Below are 27,229 nucleotides of genomic sequence, written 5' to 3'. Positions count from 1 at the left end.
TTCCTTTAGTCCTCTTCTACCAAAAGCCACTATTATGTCCTTAGAGCCTGTCATGAAGAAAAAAATTTGACAAACACTTGTTGAAAGAATAAATGCACCAGCAGACTCCTGCTTTCACATCTTACAAAGAGAGCTGAAAACATTTAGAGAAAGGGTTTTATGGCAAAAGAAAAAAAAAATTTGATAAGTATTTATCTAGCCAAACCCCCTCCAGTACTCTGGGCAGAGTTCTTTTCACCTTAATACAGTCCACCATTTGATGTTAAAATGAGGCCATAGGAGTTCCAGCTGTGGTGCAGTGGGGTCCGTGGCAGCATCTCTGCAACTGCCAGGACGGAGGTTCAATCCCCAGCCCAGCACAGTAGGTTAAAAGATCCGGCGTTGCTGCAGCTGCAGCACAGGTCGCAACTGTGGCTTGGAACTTGATCCCTGGCCCAGGAACTCCATATGCCACAGGGTGGCTAAAAAAGAAAATAATAATAAGGGCATAAATATTTTCAGTGTGAATGAAGCTTAAGGTTTGGGGGTAGGGGATGGGGCTTGCTAAGAAATTACAGAAATCAGGAGTTCCCATCGTGGCGCAGTGGTTAACGAATCTGACTAGGAACCATGAGGTTGCTGGTTCGATCCCTGGCCTTGCTCAGTGGGCTAAGGATCCGGTGTTGCCGTGAGCTGTGGTGTAGGTCACAGACGCTGCTCGGATCTCGCGTTGCTGTGGCTCTGGTGTAGGCCAGTGGCATAGCTCCAATTTTACCCCTAGCCTGGGAACGTCCATATGCCGCGGGAGCTGCCCAAGAAATGGCAAAAAGACAAAAAGACAAAAAAAAAAGAAAGAAATTACAGAAATCAATGTTGAGTTGGCTGGCAGCTTAACAGCAGTTACCAGAGTTCAGAGCTATTTGAAAAGGCTTCAGATATGCTGCCTGTTGCTCCAGCACAGTAGGGGTCATGTATGTACCTTCACAAGATCGTTCCCTGGCATTGAAAAGCTTCCAGATACAGCTCTCTATATACAACTGTCTCAAGAACAGCACCTAAGAACATTTGATAAAATGCTAAACTTTAGGAAAACTTCAGCTTACATTTTGTTTTCAGCCAGCTGGAGCCTTTGAAATTAACAAGGAGCAGGCACTGGAAAATTTTCATAAACCATCAACCCAGTCCTATCTCAGTGGCGATGTGGTTTTCTTGTATTTCAATCAGGAAATAAAAGTTAAAAGGTGTCACTTCCTGGCAGTAGGTATGGGCCTAATCAAATTAGAACTCCCAGTGTCCAGCTGTTTGTAGACTGAAAACAGCTTTAAGGTCTGTTGCTTGAGACTATCTGGAAGTAGAACTACAATCAAGATTGATACCAGGTTTGGAGGCCAAATACCTGTTGGGCTTCAAACAAAATATAGCCAGATCACAAGAGGAAAAGGAGCTAGAAAAAAGATGAGTTATGGAACTATTTTCAATCTGTTCATATAAATACAAAACCTAAATCACCCCAATTACAGTCCCATCCCACAGTACCTCATCTTTTCCTACAGAAAGTAGGGGAAGAATTCTCCCATTTTAACTGCCATAATAAATAGTAAAACAGTTTTTTACCCTTGTACCCTGAAACTTTCCCAGTCCTAACAATAATTAACTTCACTAGGACTTCTAAAAGCCCAAGTTCTGGTAAAGAAAAATAATCTCACAAAGGTGTTACAGATCTAAGATGGAGTCATCAGTCAAGTCTATCACCCCCTCTGTGTAGCAGTAGCCTGGATGCTCAGATATCCTAACATCTCTTAGATCCAAGGTCTAAAACAAATGTGAACACTCAAAATCATAGGGAAACTAAAAGCCAGGGAGTTCCCATCGTGACTCAGCAGTTAATGAATCCAACTAGCATCAATGAGAACCAGGTTCGATCCCTGGCCTTGCTCATTGGGTTAAGAATCTGGCGTTGCTGTGAGCTGTGGCGTAGGCTGGCAGCTACAGCTGATTCAACCCTTAGCCTGGGAACCTCCATATGCCACGAAAAGCAGAAAAAAGGAAAAAAAAAGCCAGGAGCTTCTCTGCAGCTTCCCAAAGAGTGTGGTTTCAGACTCTAGAATTTTTCCTCTCCCTACAAATGCCAAGTCTGCCGTTTTAATTTTATTCATAGAAAAGATTTATCTTTCTAAAGTTAATGGCAGGAAAACTTTAATGAAGTTTACTTATCCAGAGGCTTTAATTGGGTTCTTTAATGAAAACTTCAATTCACATGTGACCACAGTTAAAGCACAGCAGGCTTAAATTCCCACAAAGATCTATTAGAATCATATGGAGGGCTGCAGCTCAAGAGCTTTAGAGTATATTTTGACCAAGGCAGGGGAGGAGAAATAGTCTACAGCCCAAATTTCTCATTAGCCCAACTTTCTTATCAGCTTATTTCCATTTTACACCCATAGAAAGCTTAAAGGAGTTCTACACATTGACCACTACTTGAGGCCTAAGGCCAAGAATACTCTTTAGCAACATCTTTTTACAAAGTGAGCCCTTACACATTTCTCAGACTGAGTAAAATTTAATAGTTTCTCTGCCATGCATTTCTCAACATGCACTTTTTTTTTAGGTTTTTTTTTTTTTTTAGGGCTGCACCCACAGTATATGGAAGTTCCCAGGCTAGAGGTCTAATCAGAGCTACAGCTGCTGGCATACACCAGAGCCACAGCAATGCCAGATCCAAGCCGCACTTGCAACCTAAACCACAGCTCACAGCAACACCAGAACCTTAACCTACTGAGCAAGGCCAAGGATGGAACCCACAACCTCATGGTTCTTAGTCGGATTCATTTGCACTGCGCCATGACGGGAACTCCTCAGCATGCACTTCTGAGTATTACTCTTCTATGCACAACAGTAGCAGGATGGCTAAGAATGAAACTCCTGTGCTGGATCGTCTGTTACATCCCACAGAAACTTCAAGGACTCACCCCCACCAACCTACTCAAGATCAAACAGGCCATCTTCAACCCTAGGTTATTGGAACAAATTATAACTAACACATACTTCTCCAACAGATTTATTTTTTCTTTAAAGGAATGGTTTTTGAAGAGAAAACACATGGGGCAGAGAGGTATGGAATAGAAAATAAATACAAATGTAAGCTGTTTTGCTAATTGCTTTATAACCACAACAAGTTAGCACAGAGAAGGCCCTGTACAAAGCAACACAATAAAGGTTCAAAGATTCGAGGTGTTCCCTTAGGCAAGGCTGAAGATTTCAGTCTCTGGTATTTGGAATTTAGGCTGCAGTCCTTATTTTTGGATGGATCACTGGGTGTGTGGCATAGTCCATGCTCTTAACCAGATTTGAACAGGAGAATGGCCACCTGGCCCAGGTAGAAGTAGATGAAGTGTTTGGTTTCATGTGTCACGTAACTACCGAAGTTCCTCCCCACAATGCAGTGCCAAGTGGGGTTGTACTTCTTGTCAAACTCCTGGGGGGAGGGAGAAAAGAAAAAGAGAACACTAGAATTTTAGCGCTAAACCAGAGGTCAGAGTTTGCCTCCTAGATAAGCAAAGCCTGTAGGGGCAGAAAAGAGGAACGTCAGCATCTGCACATTCTTAGAATGAAAGAATGTTCCCCAGCTTTTTATCGCCTACATAGTGCATTAATGCAAACATATTTGCAATCTGATCTAAGCTGGGAACAACAGGGGTTGGGGAGGTAAAAGTCAGAAAGGACAGCCTCAAAAACAGTGCTTTGTTATTGTGGTAATTACACCATCGTTAACTTCTAGAATATTCTTATTCATTAACAGCAGGTGACATCAACAGTTCTAGTTTATGTTTTTGTGTCTTAACATAACTATCCTACTGTATGACATGCACCCCCAGGTCCAAGAAAATAATATTTAGCGCAAAATACTGCCCTGTAACTCATTCCAGGATCATGTGAAAAGACTTCTAAACAACAAAGCCTCAATTAGCATCTAATCCGCTGTGGGTTAAAATTTTAAGTAGACAAGACACTTGGCTCTCCACTGTCCCTATAAAGAATGATGAAGAACCTGACAGCCAACTGAGCAAATTTTATCTTTAATGTCAATAGCCCTTCTGCTCCATCTATACTGATGGTGCTAATCTACTACCTGGTTCTCAAGTATAGCAAATTGCAGCCACAAATTTTCCAGAGCCCACCCTCCAGTGTTAATTTTTCACTTGGTTACTCTAGGCAGGGACCAAAACTAATCTTTCTCTATGAAAGTCTTACAAGTCTCTGGTGAGTTAGACAAAATTTGGCTACTCTTGTACTTCAGCAGGGACATCTTTTAGATTTAAGGGGAAAAACATTCTTATTAACTAGACCAATGCATGCCTGCCTTTGTCAAAAGATATTTATCTCTGTTCCATCTGAAGTCTTTCATCGTCTCATTCCCCACTGGAACCCTCCCACGGCTTAGGCTGCCAGCTTCCTTCCCTTCTAGAAAACAGAGCTCGAGAAGTTGGCAGGCCTGCCAGCTTTCTACAGACTGCCATTTACCAATCCCCCACCATCACTACCACCCACTTTCCCCTCAACTGCCGACTGACTCCCCACTGGAGGTTGGCAAGATCTCCCTCCGGTCCTGCTGGAAACACCCACGCAGCTCCCCCCTCCCAAACACCCAGATGGATCCTCCGCACAGCAATCACGGAGAAAGGAGAACCGCTGCTCCCCGATCCTAGAAACCGTTGCTAGGTGGCGCTTTACCCGCGGAGCTGGGTAATAAAAAAACTTCGGGCGCTCAGGGTCTAATATTCAGGAGAAGCGCAAAAATCATGTGCATCCTTTTCTAGAAACCTCCATACCCGCGCTGCCTTGTGTGCCCCCTAGGATCTCTGCAGCGTGCTGGGACGCAGGATCAAGGAGATGGAACCAGATTGTTACTCTCCCCAGCTGTGCGTAAACTGCCCGAGCCCCCAGCCCGCGCTCTGTCCTCACCTTCTTGATATGGGCCGCAATGTCCTTCTCTATATTATATTTCTCCAGTGCCTGAGTAGCACACTCCACCGAATCCTGTTGCATCTCCTCCGACATATCGGCATTTTTGATCACGGCCTTTCGGTCACACATGGTTACCTGGGGGACAAGGCCCGGGCAAAGGGTAAGGAATTGAGGTGTCGGCTGCGTCTGCAAAGCGCCTGCTTCCCAGGCCCGCTCTGCCCGCCCCACGCCACCCCGGGACGACGCCCCCCACCCCGCCTCTCAGGAAGCGCTGGCCGCGCGGACCGAAGAAGCCTGGAGGGGGACGAAGCCAGGTAGCGGAGTACCCCCTCCCGAGCCTTACCAAGTAGCAGCGGCTGGCCGACTGCAACGGTCTCCTGGGGGAGGGGCTGCGGAGGATCAGACCCGTCGGGAGAGGCGGTCGCTACCGAAGCCGTGGCGCATCTAAGGAGCCCCACTCTAGCCGCCACCGCCTAGTGCCTAAGCCCCGCCCTGTTCCCGCCGGCCCCGCCCCCCGCCGAACACCCCTATTGGCTTGACTCAGCCCCTAAGACTCTCCCATTGGCCCAGGGACTGAATGGTTCCCTCAGGATCTTTCTCCTGCATTTTGTTGCAGACCACAATGCACCGCTCTCGGCGTCCGTTGCCCCGGCAATGGGCCACACGCGGTGCGGGCCCAAACACCCCTAAGGTGGTGCAGTGGCTGAGTAGCGAGGACCACCCAGGGGCTAGGATAGTCGAAGGGGTTGTCCTCCCAAACCAAGAGAAGTGATTCTCAATTTACAGAGGTTGTCCCAGGGTGTGTTCTCGAATAAGGATAGTCTTGGGAAGTTGGGTATCCTACATTCCTCCCTACCTCTACCCCACGTCAAAAGGATTTACCGATTCTGAGGTAGCGATTCCCTTCATTGAAAGGGTATCTGTGAGGGGAGGCAGGGCCGGCTTCGTGGGGAAGTGACCAGTGCAGTCGCAGAAGAGGAGCCTCGGGGTTTGGTTTTATGTTCTGCGATCTCATTCTTGAAATTTTTATTAATTTGTCTTAAAAAGGGACACCGCATTTTCATATTGCATTGAGCCAGCCAGACTTCCTCTGAAACATGGCGGCAGTGGGGGGTTGTGGTTTGGAGGTCCTGAAGAATGAGAGAGGGTTTCCTTATGAATTAGATTATCGGCAAGAGTGGGGCCTCCCTGCTGGGCAATGCTAACTTCCTTTTAAGGGGATGGAGGACCTTCCCAATGGATTTGGAAGTGCTAATCCTGAGTGTGTGTGTCAAGGGTGGGGCATCTTGCTCAGATGAGGCCATCTTTCCTGTGGGAGTTTCTTGGTGGAGATTTATCTCTGGGGCCAAAGTGGATAGAAAGGCATCCCTCAGAGGTATTTTCTCTGGTTTAGGAAGACTAACTGCTTAAGTGGTTAGAAAAAGCAAGGGGGGATTGGGGAGCAGGGTCAGTCATTTACTAGCTGTTTGAACCTCAGTTTTCTAATCGGAAAAGGGGGACTAAATATAAAAGGAAACCACTTAATATGCTTGTTGAGAATATTAAATAAACTAATGCATTTGAAATTCTTAGCACTACTTGGGGCACATAGTAAGGGTTGGAAGAATCTCACCAGTAACTATCAGCTTATGGAACAGTTACGGCAAGGTTTTCAACAACCAACACTTAAATGCCTAAAATGTGTGTGGGGGGGTCGTTTGCTTTTTGTTCTTTTGGTTTTCTTGCTTTTTAGGGCCTCACCTGCGGCACATGGAAGTTCCCAGGCTAGGGGTCAAATTGGAGCTACAGCTGCCAGCTTACACAACAGCCACAGCAACTTAGGATCCAAGCCAAGTCTGCAACACACACCACAGCTCACCACATCGCCAGATCTTTAACCTACCAAGCAAGGCCAGGGATCAAACCCACATCCTCATGGATACTAGTTGGGCTCACAAAGAGAACTCCACCTTTAATGTGTTTTAGAACTTCCATAAACAAGTTATCAATAACGCAATCAGAAGCTTTGTTTACATTTTTGCCTGTTTCTACTTGACCACTCAGTCTCATTAGCCCAGAGACTTACAATTTGATCAGAGGCACACAGATGGGAATAACAGAAACTCAGGTACAATTTATGCATATCAGTAAAATCAAATTAAGAGGCTCTTCCCAATTTCAGGTTTCCAGTAGTGGGATTATGGATTTGAGGAGTTAAAGGATGGGTCACTCCTGAAGAAGAAGTTGAAAGTAGTTCTATACATGTCACTCCTGAGGAAGAAGTTGGATGGCTGGGTTAGTGCTCCTACCTGACTTGTGCGTATGGTTCAGAGCTATGGAATCTGATGTGATGCCAGACAGGCCTTTACTTTTCATATATATATATATATATATATGGAAAAATATAAAATCCCTCTGATCTATGGCTTGGCCAGCTTCTTCTTGTTTGAATAGGAGCTGAGAGTATTTAAAGGGGATGAGGTCATAAGAACGGCAGCTGTGTACTGAGTGGTTGCTTACGGCCAAGTGCTTCTCATTCAGTCAGTTATTCCTCATAGCAGCTGTGCCTGGGACCCCTTTCCTCCCACCTCCCTCTTGGCATAACATCTGCTCATTTAGATTTGAGCTCAAATGCCTCCTTTCCTAAAGAACCATCTCTGCTCACCTTCTAACACCACCCTTCAGTTACTCTTTACTGAAATAACTTTTATTTTTTCCATTGTACCTGCCTCACTTATTCCTTCAGAACAAATTCACATGAATTTTCTCATTATTTGCTTCGTTATAGTCTATCTTTCCCTGCCTAATTTGTTCACTGTTACATCTTCAGCATGGAATTCAGCATCTGCCACATAGCATGTATTAAATTAAAAATACCAGGTCTGGGAGTTCCTGACGTGGCTCAGTGGTTAATGAATCTGACTAGGAACCATTAGGTTGCAGGTTCGATCCCTGGCCTTACTCAGTGGGTTAAGGATCCGGCGTTGCCGTGAGCTGTGGTGTAGGTCGAAGATGCAGCTCAGATCCCACGTTGCTGTGGCTCTGGCGTAGGCCAGTGGCTACAGCTCTGATCCCACCCCAGCCTGAGAACCTCCAAATGCCACGGGAGCAGCCCAAGAAATGGCAAAAAGACAAAAAACAAAATTAAAAATTAAAAAAATTAAAATACCAGGTCTAGAGCTCCCACTGTGGCACAATGGGATCAGCAGCGGCTGGGGAGTGCTAGGATGGGGGTTCAGTCCCCAGCCAGCACAGTGGAGACAGCATTGCTGCAGCTGTGGCTTTTTTTTTTTTTTTTTTTTTTCAGGGCAGAACCAGCAGTATGCAGAGGTTTCCAGGCTAGAGGTCAAATCGGAGCTGTTGCCACAGGCCTACACCACAGCCACAGCAATGCAGGATCCGAGCCTCATCTGAGACCTACACTATAGCTCAAGGCAAAGCCAAATCCTTAACCCACTGAGCAAGCCAGGGATCAAACCCACAACCTCATGGTTCCTAGTTGGATTTGTTTCCGCTGCACCATGACAGGAACTCCAGATAAGATTTTATTCAATAAATGCCTATAGGTTTTCCTCTATTTGTAACACCTACCTTCCCTAGCATCCCTTGTGTTTGATGCTCATCTCAACCTGTACTTGATCCTAATTATTTTCTTTAAAAGTGAAGGAAGAGCAGTATCAGAAACTCATGCTTTTCTAACCTATTTTTAACCCCAAGAGATCTTTGGGGGGGTGTTATTTCCAGGAACCAACTGCCTTTTTTATTCCTTTACCTAGTATTTTTGTATTTCTTTTGTCCTATCTGCTTATCCCACAGTGAGACAAGGCAATTAATATCCCTCAGCAATCAGAGAAATGTGCAGGATTTGCTTTTTTTTTTTTTTTCAGAGCCTCACCTGTGGCAAATGGAAGTTCCCAGGCTAGGGATTAAATCAGAGCTATACCACAGCCACAGTAACATGGGATCCAACATGGGATGCATCTGTGACCTACACCACAGCTCACAGCAACACGGGATCACCAACTGAGCAAGGCCAGGGACCTAACCCGCATCCTCATGGATACTAATTGGATTTGTTTCCACTTTGCCACAATGGGAACACCCCTGTGCAGGACTTGGATGCTTGAAATATATACCCAGAGTCAGTTACAGCTCCATCTTCAAGGAGTTTCTAGTCAACAGTAACCTAATCCTTTGAGTATCATAGATTTGGAGGTTTGAAAAGGCTTTATTTATTTATTTATGACCCTGCTTGTGGCATGGGGGTGTTCCCAGGCCAGGGATCTAAACCATGCCACAGCAGCAATCAGAGCCATGGCAGTGACAATGCTAGATCTTTAACCTGCTGAGCCACAACTCCTGAAAGGGCTTCAGAAATACAGGGGCCCAGGAGTTCTGTTGTGGTGCAGTGGGTTGAGGGTCTGGCATTGTCACTCAATGGCTTGGATCACTACTGTGGCAGAGGTTCAACCCCTGGCCCAGGAACTTCCACATGCCACGAGCACAGCCAAAAAAAAAAAAAAAAAAGGAAAAGAAAAGGAAATAGAGGGGCCCACCAGGTAACATTAATGAGTGAGGTGAGGTAGGTGGTCAATAGGGAGTGGCGGGGACTACGGCAAATAGCAAATCCCTTTTAAAGATTCCAGGCAGATGCTGCCATTTGGGAATGATGACCCAATGTTGCTAAATCATCTGATTTTCAAGACAGACCATAAATATGAATTATTTTTATGAGAAATATCATTATTTTAAACTGTTAGCCACAAACTCATTTCTTAAAACAGTCTAGATATGGCCTATGGACCTCTAGTTTGCAACCTCTTATCTAGTTGAACACCTTCATTTTGTAACTAGAAAACAGACTTAGAGAAGTATAATTAAAAAAAAAAAACAAAAACAAACAACAGGAGTTCCTGCAATGGCACAATGGGTTAAGGATCCAATGTTGCCATAGCTGCTGTGTAGGTGGTACCTGAGGCTTGGATTGAACCCCTGGCCTGGGAACTCACATGTGCCACAAGTATAGCCAAAAACAAAAAACAGAAACTAACACAGCATTGTAAATCAACTATAATTTAAGAAAAACATGTATGTATATGGGAACCCAAATTTGTGGTCAGGTGGATGCAGTGAGGGTAGCCTGGGAACCCCTTCTACAGCTGGCATCTGAAGTAGGGGCTGTCTTGTGGGACCGTGTCTTTAGCCTGTGGAGCCTGCAGTAATTCTGGGAGTCAGTGTCAGAACTGAATTGTTGGACACCCAGTTGATGTTGGAGAATTGATGTGCAAAATAAGTAGTATTTGTTATTAGAAAAATAAACAAATACAGTATCAGAAGTGAAGACACCACAGAAGGAAAGGGACCTGCCTTTGATTACACAGAAAGTTATAGAGCCAGATTTCTAAGATCCTAGTCTGACTCCAAACCTAGTGCTTCTTCCATCACTTCACACAGGTTGGCTTATCCTTGGGTGCCAGGGATTTCACACTTTCTGGGAGTGAATGGAGCGTGGCCTATTCTTGCTACTTGGCACTTGATGTTTGCTGAATGAATGCTGAATAAATGAATGGGTATGGCACCAAAATGCCTACACTTAGTGCTGCATGAAGATAGTATGTGATGGGCAGCATGGAAGGTTCAGCTCATTACAGGCACAAGGGGGATTCCATGGGAAGGCAAGAAAGTGGAGAATCAACAGTACTCTTGGTTGATCAGAACCATCCCAGCAGATGTAGAGAATGAAAGAATAGGTTATTTCCAAGGTCAGATGATGCTAAAGTAAACCCACTACGACACCATTAAATAGACATTTCCTAAATCATTTTGGTTTATGCCATACTCGCACCCTACCTCTACTATTATTTCTTCATTATTTTTCTTTAATTAAACTCCCTATATATCTTTCGATGTGTTGTGTTTTTTTTAATTTTATTTTTAGGGCATATGGAGGTTCCCAGGCTAGGGGTCCAATTGGAGCTGTAGCCGCCGGCTACACCGGCTACACCACAGTCATAGCAATGCAGGATCCTTAATCCACTGAGCGAGGCCAGGAACCAAACCCACATACTCATGGATGCTAGTCAGGTTCATTAACCGCAGTGCCACGATGGGAACTCCTTTCAATGTGTATTTTTAAAAGACAATTTTATATCATTACCATAAATGGGAAAACTAGTCTCATTCATCATAAATGGAAGGTATTTCATAGTATTTTATACTATAAAATATAAATGGATGTTAGAATATAAAATATTCTTGTCCTCATATCACTAAACTGATCTGGGACCCCTGCTAGTGATATGTGTCCCATGCTTAGGAAATGCTGCCCTAGAGGAGGATTCTTAAAGAGAATCTGTGGATGGATTGCAAAGGTTTCACAAGTCCCCAGGAATTATGACAAAATGTACATTGTGCTTACAGGCACTTTTCCAGGAAGAAAATCTAGATCTTCCATCAGAAGCAAAATATAATTCAGAACCCAAGGAGGATGAACAATTGCTCTAGAATAACCCATACTCCTGGAATGAATGCAAGAGTCCCCCACTAGGTCCCACTGAATTGGCCCCTCTGGGGTTCTGTAGCATTCCACGTTTGGGCAACTCACATTATTCCACTCCTAGCTGGTAAATTTTCTTGAGAACCCTTCTGAGCCTGAAAATATGCATTTTTCCCCTCTATTCTTATTACTGGAAATCCCAGTTGGGGGAGGCAAAACTGAGTGCATAAGCTTTGGAATCATAACTAGGAAAAACATTTAGTTGTGTGCTCTCCTACAAGTTAGCCTCTGAGGGATACTGATTCCTGGCTTTTTTTTTTTTTTTTTTTTTAAGTGCTGTACCTGCGGCATGTGGAAGTTCCCAGGCTAGGGGTCAAATCGGAGCTACAGCTGCCAGCCTACACCACAGCCACGGTAACACCAGATCCGAGCTGTGTCTGTGACGTATACTACAGCTCATGGCAACGTCAGATCTTTAATCCACTGAGTGAGGCCAGGGATCGAATCCACATCCTCATGGTTCCTAGTTGGGTTCGTTAACCACTGAGCCAACGAAGGGAACTCTAGGTTTTTAAATGGAGATAATACCTTCATTGTCGGGTGGTGGCAAGTTCCAGGAGATGGTACTTATGCTGTTATGGAGACCTTACTACATGCCAGGCATTTGAGATGCATTACCTCCTTCTCACAACTCTTGTAAAGTGGATTTCAAGAGCCATTAAGTCTCTTCCCTCAGATGAGGGAAATAGGGTTAAGAGAGAGGAAGTCCCTTGCCTAAGGTCACATTGCTAGGAAATGATAGGGCTGGTATTTGAATTCTGGTCTCTTTGATTCCACAGTCCCACATGGTGATGGAACCTCTGAGCCACCCCACCTCACTAGACAAAGGGAGCTGATGTGTATCCCTGGAGATTCTCAGCATCCCTAGCTCCTGGCAGGAGCTCCATAAATATATGTTGCATGGATGGATGAATGGGTGGGTGGGTGGGTGAGTGGACTGAAGAAGGGATGGATATTTCAAACTAATTCATCATTGCTTCCTCTCAAATTTGACCCTAGATTGGTCCTTGACTGTCTTGATCTTCCCTGAACACATTGCCTTTCTACTTTATCCATCAGACTTCCCCCAGGGCCCTCAGAAGGCCCTTTGGAATTGTTCATAAGCACACTGAAGCATTTCTTGCAGGGACTGGAGCTCTACCCTCCCAAAACAGGCCAGGAAAAAAACACAGCCTGCTCCACTTCCACCCCACCACTGGCCCAGGATTGTGTTGTTCCCAGCGATGTCCAACAATCACTTTTCAAGATTGTTTGGGACCTCAAGCCCTTTCTTGGACCATGAGTTCTGTCACCAAAATATCAGCTCAAGCCCTCTCCCTTACCTGGAAGGAGGTATAGGAGATGTGACCTTGTAGTCCCCAGAGCTGAGGACTGAACACCTGTCCAGGGAGTTCCCGTCCGTGGCGCAGTGGTTAACAAATCCGACTGGGAGCCATGAGGTTGCGGGTTCGGTCCCCGCCCTTGCTCAGTGGGTTAACGATCCTGCGTTGCCGTGAGCTGTGGTGTAGGTTGCAGACGCGGCTCGGATCCCAAGTTGCTGTGGCTCTGGCGTAGGCTGGTGGCTGCAGCTCCGATTTGACCCCTAGCCTGGGAACCTCCATATGCCGCGGGAGCGGCCCAAGAAATAACAACAACAACAACAACAAAAGACAAAAAACAAACAAACAAACAAAAAACAAATCCGACTAGGAACCATGAGGTTGCGGGTTCGGGTCCCTGCCCTTGCTCAGTGGGTTAAAGATCCGATGTTGCCATGAGCTGTGGTGTAGGTTGCAGACGTGGCTCGGATCCCGAGTTGCTGTGGCTCTGGCGTAGGCCAGTGGCTACAGCTCCGATTCGACCCCTAGCCTGGGAACCTCCATATGCCTCGGGAGCAGCCCAAAGAAATAACAAAAAGACAAAAAAAAAAAAAAAAAGAACACCTGTCCAGAAAGGAGAGGCTCCATGGGAGAGTGTACAAGGTCTAGGTCTAAATCTAGAAAGTTTCTCCCCATGGAGAAGGGCTGGCACTAGCCTGGAGCTGGCAGGGGAACTGAGCTTTGGAGCCAAGTGCTGTACTGCAGTGCAGGGAGAGTGGGGCTGGACAGCCTGGGACAAGTCAGGGAAGAAAAATCCTCCCTGTAGCCAATAGCCATGCCTTGCCTGAATGGACAGACATCTCCTAAAACTCACTGCTCGGCCTCCTGTCCATGGGGAAAGCAGATAAATTCAGGCATATTCAGAGAGACCTAGTGGGCCTCCTCAGCTCCCCATCAGTGGGCAGAACAACCCAGAGAAGAGGCTAAAAGTATAGACTTCGAAGCCATGCAGAACTGGGTATGCCACTTACCCTGCCCCTACTAAGGTGTGTGACCTTAGGTAAGTGAGTCCAATTCTCTTGAGCCTGTTTCCTCACCTGTAAAGTGGGGATTATAATAGTTCTTGTTTCTCAGGGACAATTTAGAGATTGAGATGGTGCATGTAAAGTAGAGGACTTAGCACAAGGCAAAGGTCAATGATGCTAGCTACCAATTATCTCTTTTTTGGGAGGGGGGGGGCCATGGTGTGCAGTGGTGTGATGTGGAAACTCAGTTCCCAAACCAGAGACTGAACCCAGGCCACAGTGGTGAAAGTACCAAATCCTAACCACTAGCTACCAGAGAACTCCCACAACCAACTGTCATTAATGGTAACTTAAAGCAGGATTCTTCAACCTCAGCAGCAACATTTTGAACAAGAAAGTATTTTGTTGTTGGGGGGTGAGGGTCCTGTGCATTGAAGGATGTTTAACAGCATCCTTAGCCTCTACCCCCCGCCCCCAGATGCCAATTGCGCCTCATATGCACTGTTACCCAAAAAAGGACTGAAGGCAGCGCCAAATGTCCCCTGAGAGATTATAATGCCTACCCTCACCTCCATTGAGAACCAGTGCTCTAAATAATCTAGGATGAATCTGAATGTTACAGATCCCAAACTCACAGCTCCATGCAAGGGCCACAAAACAGGCAGCTCTACTTACAGACAAAGGGATGGGATGTCCAACAATTACAGAACAAGTTCCCTCCAGCATAGACCAAGAGGCAGGACCTGAATCCAGGAGCCCCCTCTGACTCACTAGTAACCTTACTTTCAAATTTAATTATATGCAAAGTGTGGAGTTCCCTCATGGCTCAGCAGTAATGAACCTGACTAGTATCCGTGAGGACACGGATTCGATCCCTGACCTCATTCAGTAGGTTAAGGATCTGGCATTGCCATGAGCTGTGGTGTAGGTTGCAGATGTGACTCCGATCCCACATTGCTGGGACTGTGGTGCAGGCCAGCAGCTACATCTCTGATTCAACCCCTAGCCTAAGAACTTCCATATGCCATGGGTGCAGCCCTAAAAATACAAAAAAAAAAAAAATCATACACAAAGTGGCTTTGAGTTAAACCCAGACAAAGGGACAGGTAGTTGGTATCTGATTTCTGGCATTTCTGTTCTTAACAGACTGGGAGAAAAGCAGACTCTCTAGAACTCAAACTTTCATTCATGATTGCTGAGAGTTTGGTTTCTTTTTGTTTTTTTTTGGGGGGGGTGTTGCCTGCAGCATATGGAAGTTCCTGGGCTGGGGACAGCCACAGCAACGTGGGATCCCAGCCGCATCTGTGACTTAAACCACAACTCACAGCAACACTGGATCCTTAACCCACTGAGCAAGGCTAGAGATTGAATCCGCATCCTCATGAATGCTAGTTCAACCCACTGAGCCACAAGGGGAACTCCATGAGATTTTTTGAGCAGGAATTAGGTGTCAGTTATTGTTCTGGGTCTGGGCATTGTGATATTATGATTTATGACAAAAAATATATATGTAGTCTTTGGTTCCTGGTTGACAGCTCCCAAAATCCTGAGAATTTCCTGAGCAACAAGGGCAAAGGGAGCATCTTTTTTTTTTTTTTTTTTACAATATTTGATTTCTTGTCTTCAGTTCCTGAAATCGCTACAGAGTCATAAGGTGAAATGAGTGTCTTGTTATTCATAACAAGTCCCTTTCCACCACAACTGGGTTTATGCTGATGAGATGACTTTTGAAAGCACCTAAGGTGAGGGCTGGCTGTCAGTGAAGCCAACCATGGGATTAGAGGGTTGGAACATTCAGTCGCACCCTGACCCTCCCCAAGGAGAAGAGGGGCTGGAGATTGAGCTCAATCACCAATGACCAATGGTTACAACTATGCATGTGTAGTGAAGCCTCCATAAAAACCCAAAAGGACAGGGTTCAAAGAGCTTCCAGGCTGTTGAACACATGGAAATGGGGGAAGGTGGTGCACCTTCGGAAGACATGGAAGCTCCTCACCCTTTCCCCATACCTTGCCCTAAGTACCTGGATGTTTCTAAATTACATCTTCTCATAATAAACCAGTGACCTAGTGAGTAAAATGTTTCTCTGAGTTTGTCAGCTTCTAGCAAATTAATTGAACTCAAAGAGGGACTGCAGGAACCTCTAACTTATAGCCAGTTGGTCAAAGAGCAGGTGACAACCTGGGCTTGCAATTGGCATCTAAAGCGGGTTTGAGGGGCAGTCTTGTAGGACTGAACCCCTGACAGTGAAATCTGATGCTTTCTCTGAGTAGATGGTGTCAGAATTGAGTTGAATTGAAGGACACTCAGCTGGTATCCAGAGAATTGCTTGTTGGTGTGGGGGAAACCTCCACCTTCCCACACATCATCACTGGCAACCAGAACCCTATTAGGGATGCATAAGAGAACAAAACAGGCAAAACCTTTTCTTCATGCAATGTATACTCTAGCAAGAAAATAAAGATAAAAACAAAGTAAAAATATGCTTGACTCCGAGAAGTGCAATGGATGAAAAATAGAATAAGAGAACACAAGGTGACAGAGGGGCCTTGTCTTAAACAGAGGTTTCCAGACAGGCCCCTCTGAGAAGGTGTCATTTGAGCTAAGACTTGACAACTTGGCTACTAGGTGGAGGATAGAGTATGGAGAAGCCAGTGGGAGCAGGGGCCAGGAAAAGGCTACTGCAATCGTCCGTCTGTTACCCATAAGAGATGATGGTGGCTTAGACCAGGATGGTAGCAGCAGAGGCAGCTGATGAGAGGTGGTTGGATTTTGGATATATGCTGAAGGTGGAGTTGACAGATTTGCTGATTAATTGAGTGCAAGGTCTGAGAGAAAGAGAGGAGTCAAGCATGACTCCAAGACTTGTGGCCAGAACAGTAAGAAGAATGGATTGAGATGGGGAAGGCTGGCCAAAAGAGAAACAAAAGTTGTTTTGGCTATGTTAGTTTGAGATGCCTCTTAGACTTTCCAAGTGGAGATGTCAAATATGCAGCTGGATATATGAGTTCTGGGAAGAGGTCCAGGCTAGAGCTATAATTTGGGGAGTCATCAGATTACAGATGAGATTTAAAGCCATGGGACTTGATGAGATCACCACTGAGGGAGGAGTATGTGTAGATGGAAGAGGTAATGCTTATTCAGCTAGCAACATTCTCTGAGCTTCACTGTGGGCCAGGCCTCGAGCTAGGTGCTAGGCACAGAGATGCACATCCCTCGGCACCTGCCCAAGAGAAGCTCCATTACTTATTTAATTTTTCCTGCCTAAGTGCTTTGTCCACTTAGAGGATAAACATTGAGAGTTCCTGCTCTGTGTCTTGGTCACCTGTTCATTTCTTAAGGAGATATTTATCGAGCACCTACTTGGTACTTGGTACAAGGCTCCCATATAGGCATTAGGGACATGAATGGGAGTAGGTCAGACCTGGCTCCTTTCCTCACAGAGTTTACATGTTGTATGGAGGAAGTAGACACTGAATAAGACACATGGTATTTTGTTAAAGCAGTCTGAACAGACAAAGACTCTTCCCATCCTCTCCTCAATCCATTCCACCAAAAGAGCTTCTCGAGGTCACCAGTAACCACTATGCTGCTAAATCCAGTGGCCAGTTCTCAGGGTCTTTCAATGATGTGTCACAGTTGCTGTCCTCCTCTCTGAAGCTCATTCTTTGCTTGGCTTCCAACATCCCCGGGACTGTCCTATTTTTCTCCTGTCTTACTGGATGCTCCTCCTCAGCCTCATCTACTTGCTCTACCTCTTCTCCCTAACCTCTAAAGAAGAAGTGTCCCAGACATGTCTTTGGACCACTGCTCATAGTTTCCATTTTCAAGCCTTTGAATACTACCTCCATGCTCACGACTCCTGTCTAAGTCCATTCAAGATGCTGTCACAGAACGTCTTAGACTAGGCGACTTATAAACAATAAACATTGGAGTTCTTGTTGTGGCTTAGCAGAAATGAATCTGACTGGCATTCATGAGGACGCAGGTTCGATCCCTGGCCTCGCTCAGTGGGTTAAGGATCCGGCGTTGCCGTGAGCTGTGGTGTAGGTCGCAGACGTGGCTTGGATCTGGTGTTGCTGAGGCTGTGATGTAGACCAGCAGCTACAGCTCTGATTTGACCTCCAGCCTGGGAACCTCCATATGCCACAGGTATGGCCCTAAAAAGACAAAAAATAAAAAAATAAAAACAAAAAATAAATATTTATTTCTCAAGGTTTTAGAGACTAGTAGTCCAAGATCAGGGTGCCAGCATGAGCACGTGCTGGTGAGGGCCCACTTTCTGGTTCAGAGATGCCCATCTTCTCCCTGTGTCCTCACATGGTGGAGGGGGCAAGGGAGCTCTCTGAGGACTTCTCTATAAGGCCCTAATCCTATTCATGACCTAATTATATCTCCAAAGCCCCACCTCCTAATACCATCACACAGGGGGGTTAGGTTTCAACATATGAATTGGGGGGGGATATACGTAAACATTCAGTCTGTAAGAACCCCCAGGTTTATAGTCAGCCAGGAAGATGTGTGTGTCCACTGATAACCCCATTTGTGGCTGGCATCTAAACTGAGGGTAAGCCCTTAATCTGTGGGGTCTGCACTAACTCTGAGGAGTGTCAGAATTGAGTGAGTTACTGGACACCAAGTTGGAGCTGGAGAATTAAAGAATTGATATGGAAAAACGACACACACATTTGGTATCAGAGGTGGTGACAAAAAAAAGACACCACAGGTAATCCCTGGGTATCAGCACAGTGCTACAGATACAGATTTTAATAAGCATAAAAATTATAAGCCACACATGGGAGAAAAGAAAAAAAGATGTGAATAAATACAATGTGATACCAAATTTCTGGATGGGAAGGCCAAATATAGCAAGAATGGAAAATTTTTCCCCATGTAAATTCATAGATGTAACACCATTCCAATCAAAAGAACCAGAAGGTGCCAAATAGAACTTGATTAAATGATTCTAGGATGTGCTCAGACAAATCAACTAGCAAAACACTGCAAGAGTGAAAGGAGCCACAGGGAACACCTAGGCCTTTCAGAGGTACAAACTGGGAGGAAAGTTCTAGACCAGAGTCACACAGGTCTGAGCACCACTAAATCTGAACTTACTAAGTCAGGAACCTGAAGACCAAGGAGAGTTTGGCCAGACAAAAGGCTGGGGAGGTGACAGTGGAGAAGTCAGTATTTCAAAGAGGAGAAGCAGCCCCTGCAAGATGTAGTACAGCCTTTCAGACTCAGCAGGTCCTGGAGAAGCTGGGAATCTGGGAGTAATGGGAGATAAGAGAGTGACGGGTGGAGGCAGATCACAAAGAGCCAAGATAAGGGGGTGCAGATGGGGTGTGCTCTAGTGGGGCAGACATTGTCGCCTCCACTGCTGGGCCCCTAGCTTCTAGCATAGTGTGCACAGTAGGTGTGTCATGACTATATTGAAGATCTTCTCACTTATACGGATGCACTTGGTCTTCTTAACGTCTGTGTGGTATTCAGAACTGCATATCTCCCCTGCAGCAAGTCCACTCTGGGTAGACCTCAAGGTTGCTTCCAGTTTCTTAGGGAATTATAGTTATGAATAAACATCCTTGCATTTTGAATATAGCCCCCGCTGCAGCCCTTCTCCATCAGGCCTGGGAGGGATCACTGGATTTCTGTGTGGTCCTGTTCTGCTTTCTTGCTGGCTTCCAAACAAGCACCCTTTTGCTGTGCCCAGCTCCCCTGAGACTGTGAGCCTATTTTCCCCTCAGGCTCTCCCTGCCCCCAGCCCCAGTGTCTCATCCCCTTTACAATCATCCTAGTCAGGGATATACAATAAACATTTGTTTGAGCAGCTGAAATACTTAGCAGTTACACGTATAATCTAACCCATCCAGGCTCTGATTCACATTAGGGCTTCTCTCCCTAAGTCACTGGTGGCTCTTGAGTGAGAAAGCAGCACCCCTCAGCCCCACCTACCTATGCTGAGCTAAGTAGCTTCCCCAAAGCCAAGCTCTTTTCTGTCCTCCAAGCTTTCTTTCCATGTGCTTTTTCCTCTGCCTAGATTGCTTTTCTTCTCCTCTCCTCATGTACCTGGTTAACACCAACTGGTACTTCAAGTCTCAGCTCAGAAGCCACTCTCTCCAGGAAGTCTTCCCTGAGCACTCCATTCAGTCTGGGTTAAGAGCTGCAGGAGCACCCATTGCTGCTGCCCTTTAGTTGTCTGTGAAAGGTGTGGTTCTTGATCACTCTTGTGTCCCCACCCATTCTGTGACTCAGCCAATACCCAGTTGAATGAGTGGACAAATGTCAAGTGGGCAAGGAATGGGGAAAACCACCAGAGTCTCGGATGCCACATATACGAGCCTGGGCATTTAGAGCTGGAGTCAAAGCCTTCCGAAAGGGGAAAAAAAAAAAAAAAACACTGGACTCCTGCAGGCACCGCCACGGAGTGTGCCATGACAAGAAAAACTGGCAGCCCACAGAAGTCTGGAATAACAAAAGAAACTGGTCCCCAGCTGCCTAGCTCCAGGGAACGTTTGTCAATGTGACATTCACAGAAGCCCTGCACATGTGCTGGCTGAGGGGGAGAGCCAGCCTCAGCCAGACAGAAGAAAATTCAGCTACTGTGCACATGTTAGCACAGGGGGAGATATGACTTAGAATTCCTTCCTTTCTTTCTTTCTCTCTCTTTTTCTTTTACTTCTATAAAATCTCCAGATAGTCTGCATGTGTTTTTACCTTTAAAGAATGTGTTCACTCTTAAGGTGCCATTACCAAATTATATTGACACTGTTCATTAAAAATCTGCTTAGTACAAAATTGAGTTGCAAAAGTTAGAATTCTATGAAATCAATGCACCCTCTTGCTGCATCAAAAACAAAACAAAACAAAACATTATCAGCATTGTCATTAATCATTTCATACCCCTTCTACCCTGTGCCTGTGTTTCTCGTTCACTCTGCCATAAAGTAAGTTTTCCAAGGTATGTGACAGAGTGGCAAATATTTGGGGGAAAGTTTTGGGCTGAGGGTAAGGAATTTGGGGCATAGAAAATAAAACTTGGTGAAATTGAGAAGTCCATTTGTCATTCTGTACTTTAATCCCCTTTTCTGGAGCTAGAGTAATTCTTCTTGAATTAACAGTTAATAAAATTAACAAATGTTAATTAAGCACCTACCATGTGCCAACACAACAGGGCTCTAAAGGGAAAAGGATTAGTCCTAGTGGTTCTTAGGCTAGGGGTCAAATTGGAGGTGCTCTCGCCAGCCTGTACCACAGCCAAGGCAACTCAGAACACAAGCCGCGTCTGTGAACTGCTGCGGCTTGCGGCAATGCTGGATCCTTAACCCACCAAGTGAGGACAGGGATCAAACCCGAATCCTCATGGATACTAGTCCGGTTCTTAACCTGCTGAGCCACAACAGGAACTCCAGTTCTTAACCTTTTTGAGGGGGGAGTTAGGGGGTATGGATTTACAGACTTTTGAAAAGGATAAACTGCACTGTCCTGTATGGGAGACTCTAGCCACATTTTGAAATTAATTACAATTAAAAGCTTGATTTCTTAGTTGTAGCAGCCATGTTTCAAGTGCTTAATGTGGTTACCATGCAGAACCAGATAGAGAACATTTCCATCATCACACAAAATTCTACTGCATTGATATTCTTCCAGAATCAAGACTTTCCTGCTCATGTACAAATAGTCTGCCGCCAAATTTACAACTTTCACAACTTTGTAGGGTCGTGTGGGGGTTGGGTGGGAAGGTAGTGGCTCGCTGATCCTTGAAGCCCATGGATCAAAGAAAAAGAAGCCCTGACATGACAACCTATTTGAGAACTTCATCTCAGAAAGCAGCCAAGTTGGCAAAAATGAAGCCATGAGGCTGCTACAAAATTCAACACCCTCACTGCTTTAGGTGTATGTACCTCATACAAAACCAGGCCATTGTGCTCCTACCTGACTGGCCACATTCAAAAAAACATCAGTTCATTACCCAAAAATAACTGAAAATGTTAGTGATTTCTTGCAGTCTTTTATGAAAACACTGAAGGGGGATAGCATTCACAATGTACTGCAACTCTTCTTGGATTATCTTCCCCATCCTTCTCCTCCTCCCACACATGGCACTTGCTTCCCTAAAGCTCTCTGCACCCCATTCCAAGCTCTCTCCAAACCTCCTGGTTCTGCTGCTGCTTCTCCCCTTCCTCCCCTTCAGGGCTTGGTTCTTAATTATGTAGCTCCACAGAATGTTTCATTTTACTCTGTTGCACAAACATAGTGGCAAAGAATGACAGAAAGCTCCCAGGGTGCAGTGACCAGAAACATTTCGCAGCCACCCAACCCAAGCCCTCCCTGCCAGCCTGGACCAGTTTCTCTGAGATGACTCATTTTCCCACCGATGGGTTACTCTCCCATCACTTCCTCTTCTGCCCACTGTTCCCAGGGGCCAGGGTCTGGGACAAGATCATGACTAGCCTGACAGAGAAGAAAACATTTTGCTGGCATGCCAGAGAGGGCTGATGTCATAGGGAAAGGGAGGAAACCAGATGCGCAGGTTTGTAGAATGTTTTATCCCTAGCGTTAATTGTTTTATTATTATTTTTTATTGGGCACTGCCCTACTCCCTAGTAGGGAGTAAGTGGCTTGCTATGGGAAATGCATTAACTCTTTACAGTCTCCCAAGGTCAAACGCTTCTTTTCCAGCTGAAGACAATCCCAACCGGTGACATTCTTATCATCACATTAGGAATGATGTATTTCATGGTGCTCCCATAGAGTTTAAGTGAAAGCTCCTCCCTGTAGAAGGGGCAGGCCTATCCCATGTAGCTTAGGATGCCAATGCCCTTCCATCAACACCAGGTCATGCACCTGGAATTCTGTTTTCAGGTGTTTTCTTTTTCTAGGCACACAGAGCCTAAAGCCACCACACTTTCCTTCTTATGTCCTCTACACATTTCTGAACCCATCATTGTCCCTCTGGTTGCAGATCAATTCCTTCTGCTTAAGTCCCCATCTCAGAATGATACCCCTGCCTAACCAGTACCCCAAGCCAGAAACCTGGGAATCAACCTGGACTCCTCCTTCTTCTTCATCCCCCAGGACTTCATACCTCCAGGTCTTATGACTTTGTGTCCTTGGGACATCTCATCTCCTTAGCATCTACCTCGATCACCTTACATCAGGCTACCGGCATCTCTTGCTTGGATGATGACAGTGGTCTCCCCACACCTACACCCACATTACCGTGGAATCTGCTAGTCAATAGGCCACCTGGGGCTAATCTGAGCACATATCTTACCAGAAAAATATGAATCCAACTCTAAAACCATTAATGGATGATAAATTCTAAGGAAGTCATGGGGTTGGGGGGGGGCTTACACTGCCATTATATAGCAATATTATTACATTGGCCCCCTTAATTCTCTCTCTTCTTTCTCCTACCTTCCCTATAAAGGCAGCTGCTGCCACATCTTTCTCCATCTCCCTTTCCTTTCCCTACTATCCTGCAGCAGCCCTCCAGTCAAATTAGCTCTCGGTCTCCCCCTCTATTCCTTATCTCCCACCCTCTCAGCTGCCACTTCCCACAGAGGTCTCATCCCACCGTATCTCCTTAAAATCCTTCAATGGCTACTCACTGCCCTCAGAGGAGTCCAAACTGCATAATACAGTCTACTAGCCTTTGCAAGTCCCGGCCCCAGCTCCTTCTCTCTCTTTTCTGTTCAAATTCTTTGCCTCAGCCATACTGTAGGGCGGTGGAGGTTGCCCGTGGTCTGCCAAGATCTCTTTGATATGGGCAATCACTCCTCCTGTCGTTTTTGTCTGAAAAGCCCTCCCCTTCCTCCCTAAGGTTATCTCCTATGGTTAGCTCAACCTAAACATCTCCTCCTAGAAGCCTTCCTTATAATCTCTCTAAGCCTAGGTTAGGTGGTCTCACAGCAGTTTACCCTCATCACAACTGTGCTCTAAATGACTGTTTGAATAGCAATTTGAATAGACACCTTGAAGACAGAGTGGTATTATTGCATGCATACAGAGCCTAAATTATAGTATGCACTTGATGATGTTGAATAACCAGATGAGCAAAGGCTCAAAAGGGTGTTCCTGTCTAGTATCTCTGGCCTGAGCAAAGAATGGGTCCATGGGTCCCTTAAACATGAGGCCACAATTTTGGTTTCATTTGGGTTCCAACTCACAAAGATTAGTACCTGGGCTCACAGAAACAAAATCCACCTTGGGTTTCCCTGGATGATCACAAATGACTCCAAGCAATTTAGCTGTCTTCCTCCTAATCCAGAAAGGCTATGCCTGTCACATCCTCACATTTGGGCACATCTAGGCTAGGTATGAACCCCTTTGGTGATGGCAAGCTGCAAGACTTTGCATAATACAAGCTGAATCATTACTGTTTATACCTGAAGTCCTATTAGGTCACTTAGCTGACTCCACTTCTCTCTCCCTAAGAGACAACCCAACTGTCTTCAACAGCACTTTCCAGGCAACAATCATGTGGGAGTGGTAGGACTCAGAGGGTGGTGTCAAAATATCTAAGCACAGGAGTTCCCTGGTGGCTCAATGAGTGTTTCACTGCTGTGGTGAGGGTTCAATCCCTGGCCCCAGGACTTCTGCATGCTGTGGGCATGGCCAAAACAGTATATGTGTGTACACACACACACATACACACTTAATCACACCCCCTCCAAATGAGGAAGCATCTGGACTTTAGGAGGCCTTTAGAATATGTAAGCTCCTATATACTCTGGCCAGGGCTCTTTCCTGCTTGCCTTCTGAAGATTAGCAAAGAACAGCTAGAAGCTTTACATGATCCCGAACCCAACAGATGGTTCTGTTTTATTTTAGAAATAATTTATTGTTTTATTCCAAGTACGAAAGTAGTACATGCTAATTACAGACAATTTCACAAACACAGAAAAGCACAAATAAAAATACAGAGATCATTTCCAGCAAGAGATATCACCACAAACATTTGGAAGGTTATTTTCTTCTGTGTTTTTTTTTTTTTGTTACAAGCAATGAAAATGATGTATTCTCTTGTACAGAACTGAATAATAAATGCATAACATTTCCTTTTTTTCCCCCAGAATATAAAAATGAAACACAGTTGCAATAACAATCTTCAACTTTACTGAGATGTATGACATTTAAAGTGAAAGTCCCCACAATGGCATTCTTTGACCAGTTTAATAGATTCCTTCAGAATATATACTTATATGTGTATATGTACACTACTTTAAACTCATTTTAATTATAACTAAATTAGCATGAACTTAATATACTTCAAAACATTTAATACTTAACATTCAATATTATTGTTTGAACCACTCCCTTATTATCAAGGTTTAATGTTTTTAATTGCTCAAAATGCAATGAACATACAAAATTTATTGAGAATTTATGTCCTTGTGATAAAATCCTATAGTGCAATTACTGAATCAAGAGGTATATGAATATGGTCAGGGCCTGATATATACCATCAATCTGTCTTCCAAAAAGGCTATTATACACTAATAGTTATGTGTGGATGACTAATATTTTTTTTACCACACTTGCGGCATGTGGAAGTTCCCAGGCTAGGGATCCAACCTGGAGCCACAGGAGTGAAAATGCCGGATCCTTAGCTGTTAGGCCACCAGCTAACTCTGAATTTTTTGTTTATTTGTTTGATTTTTTTTTTTTTTGGCAGCATATGGAGTTCCCAAGACTCAGATCCCAGCCTCAGTTGCGACCTATACCAGATCTTTTAACCCACTGAGCAGGGCTGAGGATTTTACCTGCGTCCCAGAGCTCCAGAGACACCACCAATCCTGCTGCACCACAGTGGGAACTCTTGTTTGTTTGATTTTTAAAGGCTAAGAGATGGTATAACTACAAATCAACTACATTGAGATTAAATATTGGGTTTTATTCTCTTGCTTCTGCTGGCACTAATGGAATATCTTTATATTTCCTAACTCCCCCCACTTTGTTTGTTTGTTTACTCATTGCCTTTTTAGGGCCACACCTGGCAGCATATGGAAGTTTCCAGGCTAGGGGTCAAATCGGAGCTGTAGCTGCCAGCCTACACCACAGCCACAGCCACGCCAGATCTAAACCCAGTCCGAAACCTATATCACAGCTCAGGGCAACCACGGGATCCTTAATCCACTGAGCGAGGCCGGGGATGGAACCTGCATCCTCATGGATACTAGTCAAATTCATTTCCACTGAGCCAGGACAGGAACTTCTCCCGCATTTTATTAGGAAAGTTTTCAAATATACAGAAGGGTTGAAAGAATGGTACAGGGAACACACTGAATACACCCGTCATCTAGATTCTACAGTTAACATTCTGGTGCGTTTACTTTCTCACATATCTACCCATCCAACAATTCAGAGAGGTTTCATTTTCAACATGAAACATCTTTCTAGATCAAGACTCTTTAGATGCAAGGCCTCATTCTTTTTTTTTTTTTTTTTTTTTTAAGGGCTACACGCGTGGCATATGGAGGTTCCCAGGCTAGGGGTCAAATTGGAGCTACAGCTGCAGGCCTACACCACAGCCACGTCTGCGACCTACACCACAGCTCAGGGCAACGCTGGATCCTTAACGCACTGAGCGAGGCCAGGCATCAAATCTGCATCCTCATGGATGCTATTCAGATTCATTTCCGCTGAGCCAGGATGGAGAACTCCAAGGCCTCACTCTTTTAACGTCAGTGCTTTGCACTATGGAATGTAAATGTGGAAACGTTCCAAAGTACGGGACTACCTTAAGCTCCTGAGCTTCTGAAGGACTCAGCGCGCAGGCTGGAAAGCGTAGCCATGGGTTCTAAACCCAACCCCATTAGGATACATACGTTTTCTCACCTGTGACATTGCAATCCCTCCATGCTGGGTGAGGATTAAAAGCACAGATCTTGAGAAGCACTCTATAATGACGGTCGCTATAGTTTTGTTTCTTTTACTTCCTCCTAGTCTCCGATAAGCTTCGAGTCCAAGCTACCGGGCCCACCTCAGGTCCCTCACACCCATTTTAGCCCGCCTTACACCCTTAGTTCTAAGCAACAGTAAAATAGGGACAGGGTGGCCCGGAAGGCTACAGACCTGAGGCTGAGGGCCGCGATGGCTGCTGGGGGGTCGCCCTGAGGCCCCGGCCGACTTCCTCTCTCCGGCGCCCCGCACGCGGAGTGACGGCCCGCGGGGGTTGCCTTGGTTTCTACACCCTCGTCATATCAGTAAGTGCTCACAAAAGCCTATGAGGTAGACAGCGCTACAGAGGGAGAAAACTGAGGCCCAGGAAGCCTGAGTCACTTGCCCAAGTCCACGCAGCTGGCGAGTGACTGAAGTGAATCCAAAACGCCCGACTCCATGGTCTCGCTCTCTCCAGCCGCCACGGTCCCACTTTGCACCTACAGGGGGCGCCGGCTTGCACGCACGCGCAGTCGTTGTGG

At 45.4% G+C, this 27,229-nt stretch overlaps 1 protein-coding gene across 2 annotated transcripts; it reads right to left on the bottom strand.

Annotated features, from left to right (window-relative positions):
* Positions 1–3,021: 3,021 nt before the first annotated feature.
* On the bottom strand, positions 3,022–27,180 carry DYNLL1 (dynein light chain LC8-type 1). Of its 2 annotated transcripts, none has more exons than XM_047760013.1 (3): positions 26,883–27,180; positions 4,942–5,079; positions 3,022–3,454 (listed from the first exon to the last, which is right to left on the bottom strand). In XM_047760013.1, the coding sequence occupies exons 2-3, from the start codon at positions 5,071–5,073 to the stop codon at positions 3,317–3,319; spliced, it is 270 nt and encodes an 89-aa protein (XP_047615969.1). In that variant the 5' UTR covers positions 5,074–5,079; positions 26,883–27,180; the 3' UTR covers positions 3,022–3,316. The 2 variants fall into 2 exon arrangements, with proteins under 2 accessions (XP_047615969.1, XP_047615968.1); XM_047760012.1 differs by lacking the exon at positions 26,883–27,180 and adding an exon at positions 5,288–5,431.
* Between the last annotated feature and the right edge of the window lie 49 nt (positions 27,181–27,229).

Source organism: Phacochoerus africanus, chromosome 15 (assembly GCF_016906955.1).
Source record: "Phacochoerus africanus isolate WHEZ1 chromosome 15, ROS_Pafr_v1, whole genome shotgun sequence".
NCBI classification, from domain to species: domain Eukaryota; kingdom Metazoa; phylum Chordata; class Mammalia; order Artiodactyla; family Suidae; genus Phacochoerus; species Phacochoerus africanus.
The sequence above is the reverse complement of the archived record's forward strand: the minus strand, read 5'-3'. Positions and strand labels throughout refer to the sequence as shown.